The 21,160-nt window shown below is 38.9% G+C and overlaps 1 protein-coding gene across 3 annotated transcripts in view; it reads left to right on the top strand.

The window, feature by feature from the left end:
* GABRG2 (gamma-aminobutyric acid type A receptor subunit gamma2) overlaps window positions 1–20,953 on the top strand; it is a 204,628-nt gene extending 183,675 nt beyond the window's left edge. For 2 of the 3 annotated variants that reach the window (XM_044947360.2, XM_006062396.4), the window contains 4 exons: window positions 9,014–9,166; window positions 16,123–16,328; window positions 18,359–18,382; window positions 19,791–20,953. In XM_044947360.2, coding sequence (XP_044803295.1) covers window positions 9,014–9,166; window positions 16,123–16,328; window positions 18,359–18,382; window positions 19,791–20,066 — 659 coding nt within the window. In that variant the 3' untranslated portion in view covers window positions 20,067–20,953. The remainder of the gene's footprint in view (window positions 1–9,013; window positions 9,167–16,122; window positions 16,329–18,358; window positions 18,383–19,790) is intronic. The other variant, XM_006062397.4, reaches the window with a different exon arrangement.
* The last annotated feature ends 207 nt before the right edge of the window (window positions 20,954–21,160 follow it).

Below are 21,160 nucleotides of genomic sequence, written 5' to 3'. Positions count from 1 at the left end.
AAAGTTTGGATGCTAACAGTGTATCACTGTCCCCTTTTCTGGAGAATGTCCTTGAGCAACATAGGGCCGTCTGAACTTGGAGATTCAGACCACCCCACCTCAGCCTGTGGGAGGCAAGTGACTGCCAGTCTGGTCTCAAGTGGCACTAACTCTGCTTGTGCACTTTGTTCCAGAACCTCCTGGAAGCTCTTCTCCTTGGGCTGAAGCAAATCCAGGCTTAGCAGGTCCCCCTGCCCTTGTGTGCTTTCCTTATTTTCCCATAGCTGAGCTCCAAATGTCGCCCCTGCAGGGATTCTGGATTTCTCCTTGCCTTCTAGTGTGAAGCATCTCCTGTTCTTCCTGACAACCCTGCTCCCATTCTTCAGTGGAGAAGTCAGAGGAAGTCTTGAAAAGATTTATTTAGCCCAGAAAATAATTACAAATTACACTTTTCATTTTTCACTGTATTCTCCCCAATTGCTATGTTGTTCTTTTTCATATCATGTAAGCTTGAACAAGCAACAGATTAAATAATAATGGTCAAGTTTTGAAACAAAAACACACCTATTAGACTTAATGTGGAAGACAGTGACGGCTGTTTCAGCAGCCAAGCCCCTTTGTCCTTTTCTGTCCCTAATTGCATCTAGTTGAAAAACTCAAATCACCAATCGATTCTCTAATAAGCTTTATGCAGCCACTCTGATGTGGCCGATTTTCCTTCATTTCTTCTTGGCAAGCAGTCAGGGCTGCTAACAGCTCTCTGTGACCTTATATCTACATCTCTGGAGATTAAGTCCACCAGGGTATCCAGTAAGAAATATCTCCAAAAGCAATAGTTTCTAAAGTAAAATTTAGTATTTTAAAACCCCACCTTGATTTCTGCCCTGGTCTTAAGGTTTTGGGTGTATAGTCCACCCATGATATTTTTCATGGCCATATGAGCTCAAACATTTATTCATTTGACAAATAACTGTTGGATTCCTTCTGTGTGTACCAGCACTGTACTACTGAGTATACTGAGAGTAAATAGCTGGAGTAAATAGAGAGTAAATGGATACTGGAGATAAATAGCTACAGTTACTTCATAGAGTTCATGGATTAATTATAATCTAGAGTGTAATCCAATATTCACACTAATCACATACTTCCTAGCAAGATCAGCACTATGAGAGTCATATGGTGCTGTGAGATCTTACTGAGAACATCGATCTACTAAGGGCTTCTTAGATGATGGGATACATTAATTTACATCTGAAGAAAGAATGGAGTTAAATAGAGATGGAGATATCAGACTCTGAGCTGAGGGAACCAGCATGTGATAAGACTCTAAGGTAAGAGGTGTGTGTGTGTGCTCAGTCGCTCAGCTGTGTCTAACCCTTTGTGACATCATGGACTGTAGCCCACCAGGCTCCTCTGTCCATGGGATTTTCCAGGCAAGAATACTGAAGCCAGTTGCCATTTCCTGCTCCAGGGGATCTTCCTGATCCAGGCATCGAACCGTGTCTCTTGTGTTTCTGTCTCCTGCATTGGCAGGTGGATTCTTTACCACTGCGCCACCTTGTGAGTGGTAGCAGGGAGCATTTAAGGGAACTGTAAGAACCCCGGCTGGGGTGTAAAGAAATACTATTTAAGATGAAGATGGAGAGTAGTCAGGGAAATGCCATAAGAACTCCTACAGAACAAGTTAAAAACTTAATTTAGCTTTTAACATCAATGGGCAATAATGAAAGGGTTTGAAGATATACGTGAATCATACTCCAATCATCCAATCATGATTGGAGATGTGGAGAGTGTTTCAGAAATTGAAGACATCCTAGGAAAATGAGGACAACAGTATCCCTTGGAAGTGCAGAAGATAAATCAGGCTGGGTGGGCATAAAATGGAGAGATTATGAATGGTGGGAGATACAACTGGGATGGTTCATTGTGGATCAGGGGAAAGTAGACTAGACTCATGTGTTGAGTAGTATGGATTTTATTCCAAAAAACTTGGAAGAGAATGGCATGAGCATAAATGCCTTCTAGAAAGATTAGCTTAGACCAGCACTATCTAATTGAGCTTTCTATCACTTAGTAACTTTTATAATCTGTGCTATTATATTACTCACTGAAGGTGTCAGTCCCTCAGCGGTGTCCGACTCTTTATGACTATAGCCTGCAAGGCTCCTCTATCCATGGGATTCTCCAGGCAAGAATACTGGAGAGGGTTGCCATTCTGTTCTCCAGGGGGTCTTCCTAACCCAGAGATTGAACCCAGGTCTCTTGCATTACAGGCAGATTCTTTACCATCTGAGCTACCAGAGAAGCCCACAGTACCCACTAGCTCTAAATAAATATTAAAACACTTGAAATATTGGCTTGGCCAGCTGAAGGAATTGATTTTTAATTTAAAATGTTACTTAAGATTGCTACCACCTAGCACAGGTCTAGTCACAGTATGGGTGTGTGTGTGCAGTGTGTACTGCTGCTGGGGGTGGTTGGAAGGTTGGAATGAGTAAAAAGGATTAAAGAGATAAGCTAGGAATCTGGGTGAAGAAGGGAATGGCAACTCACTCCAGTGTTCTTGCCTGGAGAATCCCAGGATCGGAGGAGCCTGGTGGGCTGCCATCTATGGGGTCGCAAAGAGTCGGACACGACTGAAGCGACTTAGCAGCAGCAGGAATCTGGGAGAGATATGATGTCAGGAAGAATAAAGACAGGAACATCATAGAAGTGTGAAATGAAACTATTTATTTTGTTTAGGACCTTGGGAACATGAAGAGAATGATGAGGGAGAGAAACCTAGATTAAATTCAAATTACAGATAGCCTTACAGGCCATACTAAGGAGTTTGGACTATCTGTGAAGAGAATGGATCTCTTTGAGGTTTGTGAATATTAACATTATTAAGCAGAACTTTTAGAAATATGCTTGCCAGAAACTTCATCTAATCAGGGTGTATAAGGTAAACTAACAGCTATGTTTTATATAGTCCTTGGGCCGTGGAGTAGGGCTTCCCAGGTGGTGCAGTTGTAAAGAATCCACCTGTCAGTGCAGGAGACACCACAACTGAGCAACTAAGCACGCATGCATGCCATGGAGTAATGATGCTATATTCGTATGTCGTTCTTACCCAGAGGACTCCCTGATGGCAAAGATTACAGCTTAGTTGTTTTGCCTGCTCTTGACCTCTAAGGACCTAGTTGCTGGAAAAGTGTTGAATGTAATTTCAGAAGAATTCAGGCCTAAGCCATGCCTGGGAATGGTGGGCCAGTGAGGGATGCAGAATACTTAGGGGTGTCATGCATAGAACTAGGGAGAAGGCAATGGCACCCCACTCCAGTACTCTTGCCTGGAAAATCGCACGGACGGAGGAGCCTGGTAGGCTGCAGTCCATGGGGTCGTTAAGAGTCGGACACGACTGAAGCGACTTAGCAGCAGCAGCATAGAAGTAAGCAGCACGATTAAATTTGAAAGTTTTTTCTCTTCCACTATGCTCTATTCCACTGGGCACATAAACTCAGGGGTTGGGATTCTGCCCAAGGACTGAGTATTCTATTCATACTTTTGGGCGCAGAGCAAACCTGGAAAAAAAAAACTTGGTGCCAATCAAAAGGCAATATTTAAAAACCATTTTTCTCTATAGTGCTAATTCCAAATTTAGAGAACTAAAATATATTTTATATGCTTCCAGGTTACCTTTAAGTCTACATCAGGGCACACCCCTACCAAGAGTGTATAGCTCTGCTCTTCATCCACATTTTGTGGTACAGGAAATTACCAGTTTATTTTTTCCCAATATTATAGGCTAAAAATGAAATACTATTATTTTACTTTGCATTTCACTGATCACTAATGAAGTTGAGAATCTTTCTTCATATTTAGTGTCTATGAATTGTTCATTCTTTTTTTCAGCCCAGTTAAAAATGTGAGTCTCAATAATTAATGAGAATTACTTATATATCAGTGATATTAGCCTTTGATTTATTTATATAGGTAATATTTTATTCAAATGCAGTATTTTGCCTTTCAAAATTACTTAAAGAAGTATAATACAGTTCTAAACATGATATAATTTTTTTCTCCTTTATGCCTTCTGTATTTTATGTTGTGCTTTGACAAAGTGTCTTCCACACTAAGATTATGAAGGTGTTCTCTTACATTTCTTTCTGGGGTAGTATTTATATTCATGCTTAAATCTGAATCTTCAGTACATCTCAAATGTATTGTTGTGTGTGAGGTGAGGTATAGATCTAATTTCAGAAAACACTTTTCCCCAAATGAATTTGCAGCCAGTGAACTCTCCTATCTTCCTGTGGTCAAAACCAGCCCTGTGGAGCCAGGCCTCAGATTCAAGTGTTTAACAAGGGGTGATAAAGCAAAATTCACTGTATTCTCTCAATACCTCTCTCTCCAAGTTGTAGTGAGAGATGAAATAATCGTGTTCTCATTCAATCCATTTAATTTAGAATCCGTCTGTGAGGTTTCATAGATCTTAGTTTCCATGTTACCTAATTTAGTGCTCTTTGTATAAAAGTGATTAAAAATATTTATTGACAAATAAAAAGAGACTAGAGAAAGGAAAGGAGAGTATATCAACACTAATTATGCTTTCAAAATTAATCCAGTAGAGTAATATATACTCTATTCAACTATAGTTAAGTGGAGTAAGAATCATGGGAGAGGAACCAGGTGAAATCTTAGTTTTTTCAACACCATGACAAAATGTTTAGGAATTTTAAAGAAAATATATGCAAACTATTCAGCCCAGTGTCTGCACATAGTAGGCCCTCATTACTTGTAACTAGAAAACAATTATTTTTATTACTTGGGGCATTCGGGAGGGGCAGATGTCTTATGCAAACAAGTTTTGACGAGGAGGTAGTTTCACGTATGAGCCTAAACACGCCAATAAATTCAAATTTTAAAGCTTTCAAATTGTTAATATGACAGACAACTAAAAAAAATAATTATTGAAGTCCATTATTCACTGACGTTGCTCTCTTCCTAAAACTAGACATAAGAATCTTACAAAAAATAGTGGACATTAATGGGTATTATTCAAATGATATATCTTCTCAATCATAGCCTGTTTCTATTACATTCTTAATTAGGACAAAAACAGGGAACCAAACTAGTTTTTTTAAGATGCTGTGGCTTTAAGTATCATGTTAGAATAAATCAATAGAATAAATTTGAAGTGGCTGAAATAACCACCTTTGACTTGGTGGGCATTTAAAGCTTTTGGACTTGGGGAAATCACTGATGCGGCACTTTCAGGGGATTTGATTTTATAGGCTTCTCAGCCTGAGAGTTTTTAAAAATACAAAAAGTGATGTGGCCTTAGAGATAAGACAGATGTCAGGCTGTCACTGTGGAGCTGCTTGGCTTTTAAATGGCCTGTTTCCAAGTTTGAATCCATAATCTAGTGATAGAAAAGCTTCGGATTTGTTGGCAAAGATGAAAGATGCTCAGAAGCTATTACCTTAAAATAGGAATTGATAGATAAATAGGCTAGGGGAGTCAAGATTCTGACCTAAAGGGAAGTGGAAAATTGAATTGAGATAATTATCTGTTAACTTGAGGCAAAATTAAAGTTCACCTTTAAAAGAGTCAGATCATTAATGCCAATGTGTAGATTCTCATTTACTTGCATGATAAAGAGTAAAAAGATGTTACTAAAATTGTCTAGGTTTATTTAAAATATTATAATTTGCATGCAGAGAATTCTCAAGGACTTGAAAAATTAGGGAGAAAAAGTGCCCCCGAATATGATTATTTAAAAAGAAACCCTTTCTTTCTTTGTGTTTCTTAGGTAGAATAAGAAACTTACATTTGCCTCTGGTATTGTGGTCAAAGGAACATGAAAGAAAAAGACACTAATAGGGATCATCTCCAATTAAATATTTTTATAATAAATAGAGGCAGGCTGTAATTGAATAATATTCTAGATTAGAACAAAAGCAGAGACCAAACAAATATATGAAATGCTATGACTTTAAATAGCCTAAATCCAAATAAATCAACACAGAGAAGCATCATCTCAGGGAACTAACACAAATCTATTTATGATCAATAAGAAAAATTTTACCTTTAACTTTTCAAAGATAATTGCTAAATAATGGCTAATTACTGCTCTCAGAGAGGGAACTGTATGTTCTAATGGGAGCTTAATTCTGTAATTAGTATCTGGGTCACTATGACTTCCTTAACCAGGCCTGATTCAGACAAGTGATAGTCTATCAGTCCCCTGAAGGGCAGTGTTAGGAAGTAATCATAGCCCCACTTAGGAAATACTGCAGGGTTAGCAGAGAATCCTGACTCCCTCGAGGAGTACCCAGTGAAGGGTCTTCTGTCTCAGCAGCTTAGAAGAATGTGGAGTGAAGCTGGAGAGAGGGAAGGAAGGAGTGGACTAAGTAATAATAATTCATCCAGCTAAGACAGTCTTCTTTAAAGTGTCTTATTTTCAAATCAGATTTAAGTCATCTAAGTATGGAAAAAGCAAGAGGGTTCCAGAAAAACATCTATTTCTGCTTTATTGCCTATGCCAAAGCCTTTGACTGTGTGGATCACAATAAACTGTGGAAAATTCTGAAGGAGATGGGAATACCGGACCACCTGGCCTGCCTCTTGAGAAATTTGTATGCAGGTTAGGAAGCAACAGTTAGAACTGGACATGAAACAACAGACTGGTTCTAAATAGGAAAAGGAGTACGTCAAGGCTGTATATTGTCACCCTGCTTATTTAACTTAGATGCAGAGTACATCATGAGAAATGCTGGGCTGGAAGAAACAGAAGCTGGAATCAAGATTGCCGGGAGAAATATCAATAAACTCAAATAGGCAGATGACACCACCCTTATGGCAGAAAGTGAAGAGGAACTAAACAGCCTCTTGATGAAAATGAAAGTGGAGAGTGAAAAAGTTGGCTTAAAGCTCAACATTAAGAAAACGAAGATCATGGCATCTGGTCCCATGACTTCATGGGAAATAGATGGGGAAACAGTGGAAACAGTGTCAGACTTTATTTTTTGGGGCTCCAAAATCACTGCAGATGGTGATTGCAGCCATGAAATTAAAAGACACTTACTCCTTGAAAGGAAAGTTATGACCAACCTAGATAGCATATTGAAAAGCAGAGACATGACTTTGCTAACAAAGGTCCGTCTAGTCAAGGCTGTGGTTTTTCCAGTGGTCATGTATGGATGTGAGAGTTGGATTGTGAAGAAAGCTGAGCGCCGAAGAATTGATGCTTTTGAACTGTGGTGTTGGAGAAGACTCTTGAGAGTCCCTTGGACTGCAAGGAGATCCAACCAGTCCATTCTGAAGGAGATCAGCCCTGGGGTTTCTTTGGAAAGAATGATGCTAAAGCTGAAACTCCAGTCCTTTGGCCACCTCATGCGAAGAGTTGACTCATTGGAAAAGACTCTGATGCTGGGAAGGACTGGGGGCAGGAGGAGAAGGGGACGCCAGAGGATGAAATGGCTGGATGGCATCACTGACTCGATGGACGTGAGTCTGGGTGAACTCCAGGAGCTGGTGATGGACAGGGAGGCCTGGCGTGCTGCGATTCATGGGGTCGCAAAGAGTCGGAGACGACTGAGCGACTGAACTGAACTGAACTGAAGTAAGTAGAGAAACACAGACATGAAGTCAAGTAATTAAAAACAAAAAAAAACAAAAAAACGTGATCTGGATTTCATTGCCCATTTATTTTAGGACAAATTATAAGGAAAGAAGACACAACATTTGAAAAGTAGTCTCATGTGTGGCCTCACATTAAGAGAGCAGATACAGTGTTTGAAAGTGATGTTGTCTGAAATCAGTCTGAGCTATAAGGTACAATATGGTATATGCTGTATAAGTACTTTACAGTTTGTACTGTAAAGTGAATACAATGCATGTATCATGATCTTAACAAATTACAGAGACTTGGGACTGTGTCACATTACATTGTTCTCATGCATAGCTGTATAGTTATTCTTGGATTCCTTAATTACTCTACTCTCTGGAATATTTATATACATTTCTTTATAACCAAAATGTCCCAAAATACAACTTCCTGATTTTTGGTTTCTTTCTCTATAGTTAAATGTATAAATACATTGTTCATTTAATCATTTACTCACAAATGTTGCTGAGTGCCTGTTTGGAATCCAGTGGGATGCTAAGTGTAGTGGTAGGGGCAGGGAAGGGCTGGGGTGGGCAGTCTGTGGACTCATGCAGATACAAGTTAACAATGAGACAGATGTTACAAAAACAACCACAGGGATGGACAAGAAGTTACAAACTGAAGCAACTGTTATAAAGGAAAACCACTTGATTCAATGGAAACATGAGAAAATGTCTCAGCACAGGAATTTGGTTATAAACTGAGTAAATAGTCATCTATTAGTGTCAAGCACAAAGGTAATTCTCTGGTTTGTAATGGAGAAAGGTCCTGAGAACAAGAAGAAATTGTAACAAATCTTAAAATTCATTGCAGGCAAGAGAGGCACAGGGTAGAAACAAAGATTCCCCTACTTCTGCACCAAATGTAAAACTTTACATTGTGTGCATTAAGTCAGCAGAGAAGGCAAAGTAAAAGATTGCCCGAAAGAAGAAAATATGAGCAATATGCTCAAAGGTATTTCCTTTCATCTAGCAGTCACGTTGCTTCTTAAAGGATCAGAATTCAGTACAGGTTGGGTATTTTTTATAACATTTTATTTTGTACTGGGGTACAGCCGATTAACAATGCTGTGATAGTTTCAGGTGAACAGGGAAGGGACTCAGTCACATATATGCATGCATCTATTCTTCCCCAAACCCCCCTCCCTTCCAGGCTGCCACAGAAGATTGAGAAAAGTTCCAGTGCTTTACAGTAGGACCATGTTGGTTATCCATTTTAAATATAGCAGTGAATACAGGCTGGGTTTTGCTTTTTGTTGTTTTTTGTTCTTAATGCAAATGGATTAAAACTTTCAAGTGCACCTAAGAGTGATATGCATGCTTATTTTGAGATGCTTTCCAGTTTTGTGAAGGGTTTTCATGGTCCACCTTTGCTCTGTTCCAGGGGATTATGTGGTCATGACTGTCTATTTTGACCTGAGCAGAAGAATGGGCTACTTCACCATCCAGACCTACATCCCCTGTACACTCATTGTTGTCCTATCTTGGGTGTCTTTCTGGATCAATAAGGATGCTGTTCCAGCCAGAACTTCTTTAGGTGAGAGACAATTTCTTGTGTTGTACTGTCCCAAGGTAAGTACTGAACAACATTAATCTTTATTCCCCCTTCTAAGTTGATTTGCTTTTAATTCAGTTAGTAATAACATAGAAATGCCATTTATTTAAAACTAGCATATTAAAACAGTGTTTGAAGCTTCTTAGCTCTGTTTTGCTAAATTCTCTCCTTGCTTTGAAAGTATTAGTTGCTCAGTGGTGTCCAACTCTTTGTGACCCCATGGACTGTAACCTGCCAGGCTCCTCTGTTCATGGGTTTCTCCAGGCAAGAATACTGGAGTGGGTTGCTATTCCCTTCTCCAAGGGATCTTCCCAACTAGACCTGGATTTTATCCAGGTAATCTTTTAAATAAAGTAACTGGGGATAAAAAATTTTTTTAAAACTTCTTTTCAGGAAATTTTTTGTTTGTTTGTTTTGGTCTCTGGGCAGTTGTATACCCATAAGAGTTGGTCGTGGTTATCCTTTCCCAATATTGTGTTCAGTGATGCCAGTTTGGTAGCTTGAAATCAACCCAGGTACAAATATTAACACCATGGAAACAGATAAACACAAAAAATCAGGGGCACCTTTTTCCTAGGGAATCAATTATTACACATGTACTAGCATACCACTGGCTACTGATTAATTTCAACATGCATAATTATGATGATGACATTTGAAGATATACATATACATAACTGGCTCTATACAGAAGAGCTGTTGGAAAGACTATTTTGAGAAAATATGATTACCTATGAAGGATTATTTGGAGTTCGCTTAATCTCTTGTCTGGTGATACCTGTCTTGGAGTTTCACATCATTTTCCTCACATAAGGAAGAGGACTCAAAGATTATTACAAAGCCACAGACTCACAGGAACACTGGAGGCTAGGTCCATGAATAGAATTCTCACACTACATAATATTTCCTAAAGATTTAACTAAAACTATTGAAAAATGAATTATAAGGCTGCTATCCTCTTTAATCATCTGTGTGACAACTAGAACCACAATTCCTGTTCACTCTTTGGCTAGAGGCAGTATCATGTAATAGTTAAGAGCTTGGATTTTGAAGTCCAACAAATGGATTTCAACCCTCATACACGGTATGGCCTTAGATACGTCCTTTAGTCTCTACAAACCACATTTTACTACAAATGGCATTCACGTGTGAAATATCATTTCCTGTACCTAACTGTTGGGGTTTGTATCAGGTTAAATCAGGCACTCCATGCAAAGAGCACAAAACACAGTAGGGCCTCAGAAATATGAGCAATTACAGTCATTTTCTAACAAAGTGATCTGTACCAGTTTATTAAAACAGAGCAGCAATGATTACTGGGAAAAAAGGACATCATTTGCATATTTATTCTTCTCCAAACCAAATTTAGTCTCCCATCTGTTTCAAAATAAGGTTATTTTGATTTTTTCTGTTATAGGCAGTACTTTATGTTACAGCCTGTATTTAACAATTATAATATCTTGTCTAATGCTACATGCTAAGACAGACCCAAAATATGTTGCTACTTTTTAGGACAATTACTTGTCATCGTGAGTAGAATGTACCACATTACTTACTCACTTTCTGTGTCTGTCACATCAGGGTATCAATCAATGTCTTCTTCACTCCCAGTACAGTGCTTGGTCCACGGCAGGTACCTCTATGATTACTCAAGTAAGGTATGCACGTATGAGTGGATGAAACAAGCATACTGATGCATTCCAGTCCACCAATCCCAAAAATATCTTTAGGGAAAGATTTCAAATCAATCTCTTCTCTTGAAGTCTAGATTCCTGCTGGTTAAAAAACCCTCTTAAGGCTTTAGTACTAGCTCATTTCCACCACTTGATCAATGAATGCTCACCAGCAAGAGACCATAGTGGGAGAAGAAAGGAAGGAGCGTAGGCTGAGGAAGGAGGGACAGAACAAATAGCAGGTAGGCGCCCCTCTTGCTCATAGATCATTTACCGTAAGCCAGTCATCCTCAGTGTGGTCCTCCTGCTTTTCCTACTTTTTAGAATAACTGCATGTAGAAGTTGTAATGAAAACAAAGGTTAGTATCACAATTTTAGAGCTAAGGAAGCAGAGGCACCATAAGGTTAAATGGCACTCACAAGGCCACTGCCAGCTAATAGCAGATGTGTGCCTTGGATGATGAGACCTAGATTGGCTCTGGGTGCGAGGCCCTGTTGAAGGGCCACTTGTGGGAGAAAGTGAGGTGGTGAGCTGAGCCAATTTCTCAACTTTATCTTTGCAGTCTCAGGTCTCTAGATTACTGCTTCTTAAGTCCAACTGTGTATTTAAAACAATAGAGGGCCTTCAAAAGTACAACTGCCTTTGTCCAACCCCAGGATATGCTTATTTAATTTCCTGAGAGCACACAGTGGGGTGGGGTGGGGGGGGCGGTGGTGGAATTTAGGATTAAAAAAAAATTCCTCAGGTGATTCTACGGCGTGATCAGGTTTAGGTTTAGGAACACTGACCTAGATCATTGGGTCCAATTATCTTTTCCAATGTTTACAATCAAGAGTTGAACCAGATGACAATAAATGCCTGTGAACTTAAAAGTTTATTGCCACAAAACAGAGAGCCACGTTGTTCGATGAGTGAGATAAATATATCCACGTGGCTAAGAGAGTGACTGCTTTCTAAGTGCAAATCACAACATTCGAGGTCATTTTGAAGGTTATAACACTTGAGTATAGTTTAGTACATAGGTGGTAGCTGGTGAGGTTTAATCATGGTATAAGGATGATGGGAAATAGATGGGGAAACAGTGGAAACAGTGTCAGACTTTATTTTCTGGGGCTCCAAAATCACTGCAGATGGTGACTGTAGCCATGAAATTAAAAGACGCTTACTCCTTGGAAGGAAAGTTATGACTAACCTAGATAGCATATTGAAAAGCAGAGACATTACTTTGCCAACAAAGGTCTGTCTAGTCAAGGCTATGGTTTTTCCATTAGTCATGTATGGATGTGAGAGTTGGACTGTGAAGAAAGCTGAGCGCCGAAGAATTGATGCTTTTGAACTGTGGTGTTGGAGAAGACTCTTGAGAGTCCCTTGGACTGCAAGGAGATCCAATCAGTCCATTCTAAAGATCAGTCCTGGGTATTTATTGAAAGGACTGATGCTGAAGCTGAAACTCCAGTCCTTTGGCCACCTCATGCGAAGATTGACTCATTGGAAAAGATTCTGATGCTGGGAGGGATTGGGGGCAGGAGGAGAAGGGGATGACAGAGGATAAGATGGCTGGATGGCATCACTGACTCAATGGATGTGAGTATGGGTAAACTCGGGGAGTTGGTGATGGACAGGGAGGCCTGGCATGCTGTGATTCATGGGGTTGCAAAGAGTCGGACACGACTGAGCGACTGAACTGAACTGAAGGATGATGGATGGATTAAACGAGGAAAATACCTCTTGGCATTTTTCACCCAAGTTATGAGGTAAGCAACATGCCTAAAGAGCTTACTTCATGCCAAGACTGAAGGAACTGAAAAAAGCTTATGGATATTTTTCATCCATCTCAAGTAAGAGAAGTCTAGTGTCTTTGCTTAGCAAAACTGGACTTAAAAAACCACACGGATCAAACGAAACACATTAAGCTATCTTGTTGGTTGGTAAATCAGTTAGAATCACTACTTGTCTGTTCTTCACTGTTCTCTGTGGCTCCAAGCAGACCTGAAAATATCTTGAAGGAACTTTTCAAGATTCTTCTTTACATGCCTGTGATGAACTTCCATGTAGCCTAATAATATCAGACATACCAAATTTTCTTAAGTGAACTTATCCATGATATCTGCTATGAATACTGACATTTTCACTGCTCATAGGTCATTTTTGCTTTGAGGCCTGAATGAAGTGAAGAAAGTACCAATTAATTTTTGAAATTATCCCACAAAAATATCAGCTGTGATTAGGTATAATCAAGAACTTCTACGTGAATTAATACATAGACAACCTAAATGAAGCTTTTTTACTTTGAGACGCAGATCTTTCTTCTCTAAAGTAAATGATAATAACACTTTATATTTATTGAGACTTCACTAGGAATTGTCACTCTATGTTCATGATTTAATTTAATCTTCATGAAGTCACTATCATCCCCAGTTTTTACTTGAGAAGCTAGACCATGCTTTTGTTTCCATCATAACAACATGGAAGATTCACAGATCCACATCATATCCCAAATTAGGGATTTGGGATAGCTAAATCCCTAATAACTCCTAAGAATGCGGTACTTCATCCTGCACATTATGGACCTATTTATAGAGAAGAAATACAACAATGTGGTTTAGAACATTGCACATAAAGTCAGACTTGCTGGGCTTGTAGGTTATCTCTCTTACTGGTTTATTCTTTCTGTGCTCAGTTTTTTGTTTTGTTTTGTTTTGTTTTTTCACTTGCAAAAAGAAGGATAACAGTGCTTATTACCTCATTTTGAGGGTATTCTGGAATTATTATACATATGCTTGACATAGCACCTGGTCAAACAAAGAGATTCTTAAATGTTAGCTACTGTTATGTACAACTAAAATGATCCTCCCAAATAAATATGGATTCCTATTTTCATATGTAGGTTGAGTCTCTTTGATCTTCATGTATACACTATTCTTCAATCATTTTATTTATTCAACAGATATTGAGTCCTAGCTCTATAATCACTATGGGGTTACAATGGACATCAAGATCCATGTTTTATCTGTTGTCACGAAGTATGTAGACTAGACAGAGAGATGGATTACTCCATCATCGCTAATGATGGAACGCGAGAGAGGCCTCAGTCTTTATGACTAAGTTTCCTTGTGGAAGGCCTCTATTAAAGGCTACTTCTTTCTGTGAAGTTCTTTTAACCAACACTGATCTTTCCCTTCTCTAGAATTTCATAACACACAATGTATCATACAAACCTGATACTAAGCTAAGTGTTCTTAGAAATATACCCAAACTCTTCAAAAATGGCTCTGAAAAAAAAAACCTGAGCAATTAGGAAGAGAAAGGTCAATGTCCTTCTTGGCTTAACCTTTCTTCAAGAGTGGCTGTCTTCCCTTAACCATCTTTGGAGCATTCTGTACCCATGTTGTAAAGAGAGAAGAAAATCCTATTTCTCTTTTCCTGTATGGTGATACTGTTCTTCCTTCCCCTGCCCCTCAAGTTTCTCATGTCTGATTCCTTCTGAGTTTCCCAGCACTGCTCTTTGAGGCAGGGACATTGACTCTCTCCTAGAAGTATGTTGGTCCTACTGCTACTGCTGCTGCTGCTAAGTTGCTTCAGTCGTGTCTGACTGTGTGCGACCCCAGAGATGGCAGCCCACCAGGCTCCCCCGTCCCTGGGATTCTCCAGGCAAGAACACTGGAGTGGGTTGCCATTTCCTTCTCCAATGCATGAAAGTGAAAAGTGAAAGTGAAGTCGCTTAGTCGTGTCCAACTCTGTGCGACCCCATAGACAGCAGCCTACCAGGCTCCTCCGTCCATGGGATTTTCCAGGCAAGAGTACTGGAGTGGGGTGCCATTGCATTCTCCACATCTTGGTCCTAGTAATAGTGAGAATTAATACACAGCATTAGACAACAGAAACCTCCCCTCTCCCCTGCCTCCAGTATAAATGTTAAGTCACAAGGCTACAGACAGTAAAGGCTTGGGAAGACCATTTTTGGAGTACAGAAAAGTTGCATCCAGTCATGATAAGAAATGTTGAATTAAAATCATAGCATGATAAGAAATGGATGGGTCTTCAAAAAGATAGTCAAACAGATGCAGAAACTGAAACCTAGAATACTGAAGTGAATTGAGTTACTATAACTAGAGCTGGAACCTATTCAAATACTGAATCCATGTTGCCTTGTTATAAATAACACAGCTGTAAATACATAGAGATTGTCTTAACTTTGTTGTTAAACAATTATTGGGGAGAACTAGTTTTCTGGGGCACTGTTGTACAATGGGAAAAAGAAGTGTTTTGAAATCAGCCATTTAACTTCTGTGCTCAAATCTTTCTGCTACTTTACTATCTGACACAGAGCTTGTCTTTTGGCTTCCTTTCCCTCAACTATAAAATCAAAATGAAAATATCTGCTGTAAAGATTCAAAGAGAGAATGCACATGAAATACTTATCATAGTGCCTGGCACAAGGACATTTTCAGTAAATATTAGTTATATCATTTCTGAGATGCCTGTTTTCATCATATAATAGTCTCTAAAGAATTTATACATCAGAACCTGTCAGTCACACACGAAGTACCTCCTCTATTTAATACCTTTAAAGGGCTTCTCCTTACACTTTGAATAAAATGCAAACTCCTGGGCAGGCTCTGCATAACTTAACTAGGTAACTTCTATTTACCTAGCATCACTGTGACTTGGCCGCCCATCCCAGGTATTCTAAAAATTAAAACCAGAAAAGGTTTCCCTTCCTCAGAACCTCCCTTTAATTAATTTAGCCAGTTCTGTCCAGTCGCTCAGTTGTGTCCGACTCTTTGCTACTTTAGTGTTGATAGCCAGAAGGTTGGTTTTTTCTAATTTTTTAAGCTTCACCTTAAATATAACCTCCTCAAACAGGCCTTCCACCTAAGTTCTCACTGCCCCTGTCCATCTGCACGGTGCATTCCATAATCTGTCATTATACTTCTCTCTGCTTCCTTGATTCATGGTGGTGTCTCTCACTGAAATACATATGGGCATACATAAGGGACATATGGGCAGAGACCTTGTCTATTTTATTTCTCAGCACTAAGTCAGCACATTCTTAGCACATTTCTCAGCACATACGGGAGATGACACATGGTAGGCAGGCGATACATATCTGTGAACAATGTGAATGAATTCCAGTCAAGCCTCCTTTCCCAGAACTGAGGCCACTCCTCAGAAGTCACAAAACACGTTTAGTCTCACCAGTGAGGCAGTTATCCAATGTGCTGATGTGGTCACAGGGTCTGTTTTATCCTGCCTTCCTCCAGGAATCACCACTGTCCTGACAATGACTACCCTCAGCACCATTGCCCGGAAGTCTCTCCCCAAGGTCTCCTATGTCACAGCGATGGATCTCTTTGTATCTGTTTGCTTCATCTTTGTCTTCTCTGCTTTGGTGGAGTATGGCACTCTGCATTATTTTGTCAGCAACCGGAAACCAAGCAAGGACAAAGACAAAAAGAAGAAAAACCCTGTATGTATCATTTCTCATTGGGCCCTTTGACATTTTTACGCAGAAAGATCGCCTGCTTTTGTTTTGGTTTGGCCTCGCTTGGCCTATCTGTGGGCTATCCACACTTTGGGCCCCAAGGTGAAGATAGCATGTGTGAGTTTGGCCAGGCTCCCAGGATTCATCATGGTCATCAGTTAATCGGGAGAGACCTGATTCACCGAGGCAGACTGTTGCTCTCTTCATTTCACTGGGAGAATAACCATGACTGGAAACTGCATTCATCTTTTAGTAGCTGTCATTTTAGGTTTCCCTGATTTTCAGCTGTCTGACTCTTAACTATAATGTTTTAAAATTACTGATGTTTTAAGTCCTTCATCCACTGCTTTCCAATAGGAAGCCATGAGGTTCTTAAAGTTTCAGGGATCACCATACTTTTTTTGCAAATCATTTAGTGTGTGTGTGTGTGTGTGTGTGTGTGTGTGTGTGCATTGCCAGAGGACTTCTGTTGGTTTTATACTCAAAATATATATTTTTAGCCTCCCTGTGTTATCATGTTCTCGTATATAAATGAGTATTATTTTATATATATCTTATGAGGCTGCTGTGAAAAATAAGTGTAATGGATATAAAAGACATTAAATAGTAACTGGCATTAAAATGATAATGATGGCTGATGTTGATGATTCATATAGTTACCAACCTGGATTGAGTTCAGTGATTTGGAAACAGGTAAGATGACTTTACCTTGCCACCAAACTTTAAACAGAGTTGAAGAAGCACATTTATAAAAGCCTAATGTAATTGTTTTGTATTATGGATGCTGAAAAGAGCACGTAGCTACCCATTTGCCCACTTAAATCCAGTGTTTGGTTCACAGGAGGCCCGATGAAAGTGAAGGTGCATTTCTTTACAAAAATGGGGCAAAGGAACTTACCCACCCTCCTGAATTTATAGCCTTTCCTGGTGAGGGCCATGACAGTGGCTAGCTTTCTGACCCACGGACTTTGGGGGGCTGAATTATAACCACTGATTCTAGCCTGAATCCTGATGCATCTTCAGAAACCCAGGTGAAATTTGACAAATGGCACACGTTTATTTGACTGTGAAACATTATAACAGGTAAAGAAAGATGCATCATTATTCTTGATGATTAATGTAAAAGAAATGCTTATCTTCAATTTCCCAATCACTACACTTTCTGCAGCCCCTTCTTTTTCTGTATGGCCTCTCTTTACCTTTGCATCTTTTCTATCCTTAGTTTATTTTCCTTGTCGTGTTGTTTTTTATTTTCCCCCTTCTTCACTTGCCATTTCATTTCCCCCCCAAAAGATGATTCTATCGCCATGCAGCATTATTACCTGCCAGTAGTAATAAGGCAGTGAGGACTGACAGTGGACAAAGCCCTTTGGCCCTTTCTATTGTAGAGTGGATTTTGTTGCAGAGACAGAAACACTTGGATTCCTTAGACCAGGGTCCTGGTCCTGAGGATGGCAGAAAGAGAAAAGGTAACAGAGGAGAAAGGGAATTGAAGAAACTGCAAAAATGAAATTACCCAAGAACTCTATGCACATTTCCCTTTTAAGCCAATTAGATGATTTATCAGAACTAGCTAGAGTCCAAGTTGTGACTGAGAAGCTAAAATTTCACTTTCCCATTTAATATGTTCTTGGGTTCACTATGTCAAGACTCTCCTAGTTAAGTTCTCCTTAATGATAATCAGAAAATAAAATCAGCATTTCTATACAGGGAAAATAGGCAACAAAGCTTCCTTACAAGTGGGCAGCACTGAATTTTGCAGTTAAATCATTGTAGATTAATTTATCAAAGATTTCCCTAGGAATCACCAAAATTTCCTTTTCCAAATTAGGCATATACTTTATTCTAAGCTCAGAACTGTCCTTCTGTGTTTATAATTTCAGTTCATTTCACTTGCTATGTTTTCAAAATGTATTTTTAATTTATCTTATTTTGTCTCTCTCTTTTTTTTTTTCCTTTTTTCCCTTCTTTTAATTAAAAAAATGCGATTCTCTTTTCTGTCTACAAACCCAAAGCTTCTTCGGATGTTTTCCTTCAAGGTATAATGTTTTTGGAATGGAAATTCACTGCATGCAACTGCTGGATCTAACTATTAATGCTTACATGGTGTTTTATTTATTTTTTATGAATAGACATTTAAGCATTCTACTAGAGATAACACATTTAAGGTGGAGAAAGTACTTTAGAGTTTTAGAGTTGATTCAGCAACCCTACATTAATTCAGAGGTTTTGACCTAGCATGAGACTAAAAATCTCTAAGCTCTATGAGATGTCATTAGTGAAGTGGGCCTCATTAAACATCAAAGCCAAGACTTACCCTCTCTTTGCAGATAAAAATGGAATCCAGTTTCACTGGTTGTACCTACCAAGTTCCATTTATGTCCTAAAATTTAACTCTGTAAGTCCTAATTCAAAAAAGGATTGTTTTTCAATAAGTACATATAAAAATTTCCATTGGCCTGAACTCTACCTTTTGGCTGTATAAAAATGATACTGTCTTTGAAATGCTTTAGGTTAAAACACCCATCTCTTCCTTCTGGGGTTATCCAGGGGCCTTTTGGCTCTATCATACAATATTCAATGAGATTTCTATTCTCAGCTGAACTTTCTGATAGCTGATTCAGAGACAATAGAGTTCGTATATATATCATTCCTAAAACTAACTTACCAAATTAACATTAAATAAATTGAATTTTCTAGCAATTTTATAATTGGTACAGCAGCAAAGATTAGATTAACATTTAATTAATTGGTACTAGTTTCTTCTCAAATCCTCAAGAGAGTTTGACAGCTAGTAACATTTAAAAAATTTCACTCACATGTAGTTTAATATTGCTGACATTCTGAAGCTTCTAAAGGGTGATGTTAGGCAAAGTACTATATTACTTTAAAGTATAAGCCCTACCATTGTGGTATAAACTCAGGAAGCTTCTGTATTTATATACAGCTTAACATTTTCTGTTAAAAGTGTTTAACACATTTGCTCAGTGTAACGGGATTTACTATTTGCCTATATAGATAAGCATGTACACAAAATTTGATTTCACAATTGACTCATTTTTATTTCTCTATCCTACTCACATGCAACACCATTAAATGCCTTCATGTAACCAACCTCACATCTAATACTTACTAGAATAAGATTCCATGTAGTTGTTTGATTTAAATCTTCAAACTTTGAGTTCTTTTGGTGTTCAATCTTCTTGCTATAGCTTATTAGCTTGGTGGTATTATTTTCAGCTGCACTGCTTAAGCTCAAAATTTGAAATCTGCAACTGCTATCCTTCTAAGTTCAATTTCACCATTGTAGATCATGATGTCATAGCGATTCCCTGAGTACTCATTTTCAGATTCATCATTTGCACACTGGGGACATTGTGGAGACGTGGTCTGGGATTTATCAGGTAAAACTAACTCTGATCCCTCTCCTTCCCTACTCCATCTCAGGCCCCTACAATTGACATCCGCCCACGATCAGCAACCATTCAAATGAACAATGCCACACACCTTCAAGAGAGAGATGAAGAATATGGGTATGAGTGTCTGGATGGCAAGGACTGTGCCAGTTTTTTCTGCTGTTTTGAAGATTGCCGAACAGGGGCTTGGAGACACGGGAGGATACACATCCGTATTGCCAAGATGGACTCCTATGCGCGGATCTTCTTCCCCACTGCTTTCTGCTTGTTCAATCTGGTTTATTGGGTCTCCTACCTTTACCTGTGAAGAGGTATGGGTGTTACTGATGTGGGTCTTACTCACTAAATCTCATGAAGAGAAGACGTCCTTTCTAAGTCTACTTACATAATCCCCTGTGTAGTTTACCATACTTTGAATTTGTTTCCGTGTTCCAGCCTGGTAAATTGTATTCATGTCATATTGTTTGCACCCAACTCTCCTATGCTAAGTGTAATTTGAAGTGTAATGTTTGCTGTGTCTCAAAACCTGCAAGGCAAAGTGAAATTAGAGCAAGAACATTGAAACAATACAAGCTTTTCTTTCAGCTACAACAATTGCAATTGTGAAAGCCATTATTATTTACAATGGTGTTATCCTTCCTGAGTTCAAAATACAATTAGATGCAAAAGAACCAAAAGTGTACCCTCTGTTCTGGGATCAAGTTGTGGTAAATTTGATTCCCAAAGGATATCTCCCTAATTTGAGAAAAATCATAACCTGCTTTAAATATAGGAACCTAGACTAGAAATCTATTATATCTCCCTTCCAAGATATGAAGGAAACTTCCTCCACATCACATGTACAATGATGTAAATATTTCAGTAACATAGAATGCTTCAAGTTTAATGCATGCATCTCTAGAGCTGAAACAAGTGGACTGACGTTAACATCATATTGTCTTCTATTCTGTGTCTTTGGGCTCTAAATGAATCATGAATGTAATTATATGGGTTTGGGTTTGGAACAGGAGAGAGGAATCTTCTCCCTCACGCATGAAGACTCAAACATCTTGTTTTTTTTTTTTTTTTTTTTTTTTTTCCTTGTAAGACGTATTACAACACTAAGTAAAATACAAACTGGATAATTGACATTTGCCACCTCGAAATATGCCCAGTTTCATAGAGTATAAAGTAAATAAATGTATGTGCTTGCTACTTTTTCTTCTTTTTAGGATAATAGGTCATCACAGAACTTATGCTCACAATCTGCTTCTAGTGACTGTGAGTGCCTTGTGGGCAGAATCCTTGTCATCTCTTCTTTGGGTCCTCAGCACCATGTAGAGTGCTTGGCACACAGTTGGTGCCAGTGAATGCGGTTTGAAGTGAACTGGCTTTAGATGCCTCTGGTAAAGCTTTCTGAAC

The sequence above is a fragment of the Bubalus bubalis genome, chromosome 9, assembly GCF_019923935.1.
Source record: "Bubalus bubalis isolate 160015118507 breed Murrah chromosome 9, NDDB_SH_1, whole genome shotgun sequence".
NCBI classification, from domain to species: Eukaryota; Metazoa; Chordata; class Mammalia; order Artiodactyla; family Bovidae; genus Bubalus; species Bubalus bubalis.
The sequence above is the reverse complement of the archived record's forward strand: the minus strand, read 5'-3'. Positions and strand labels throughout refer to the sequence as shown.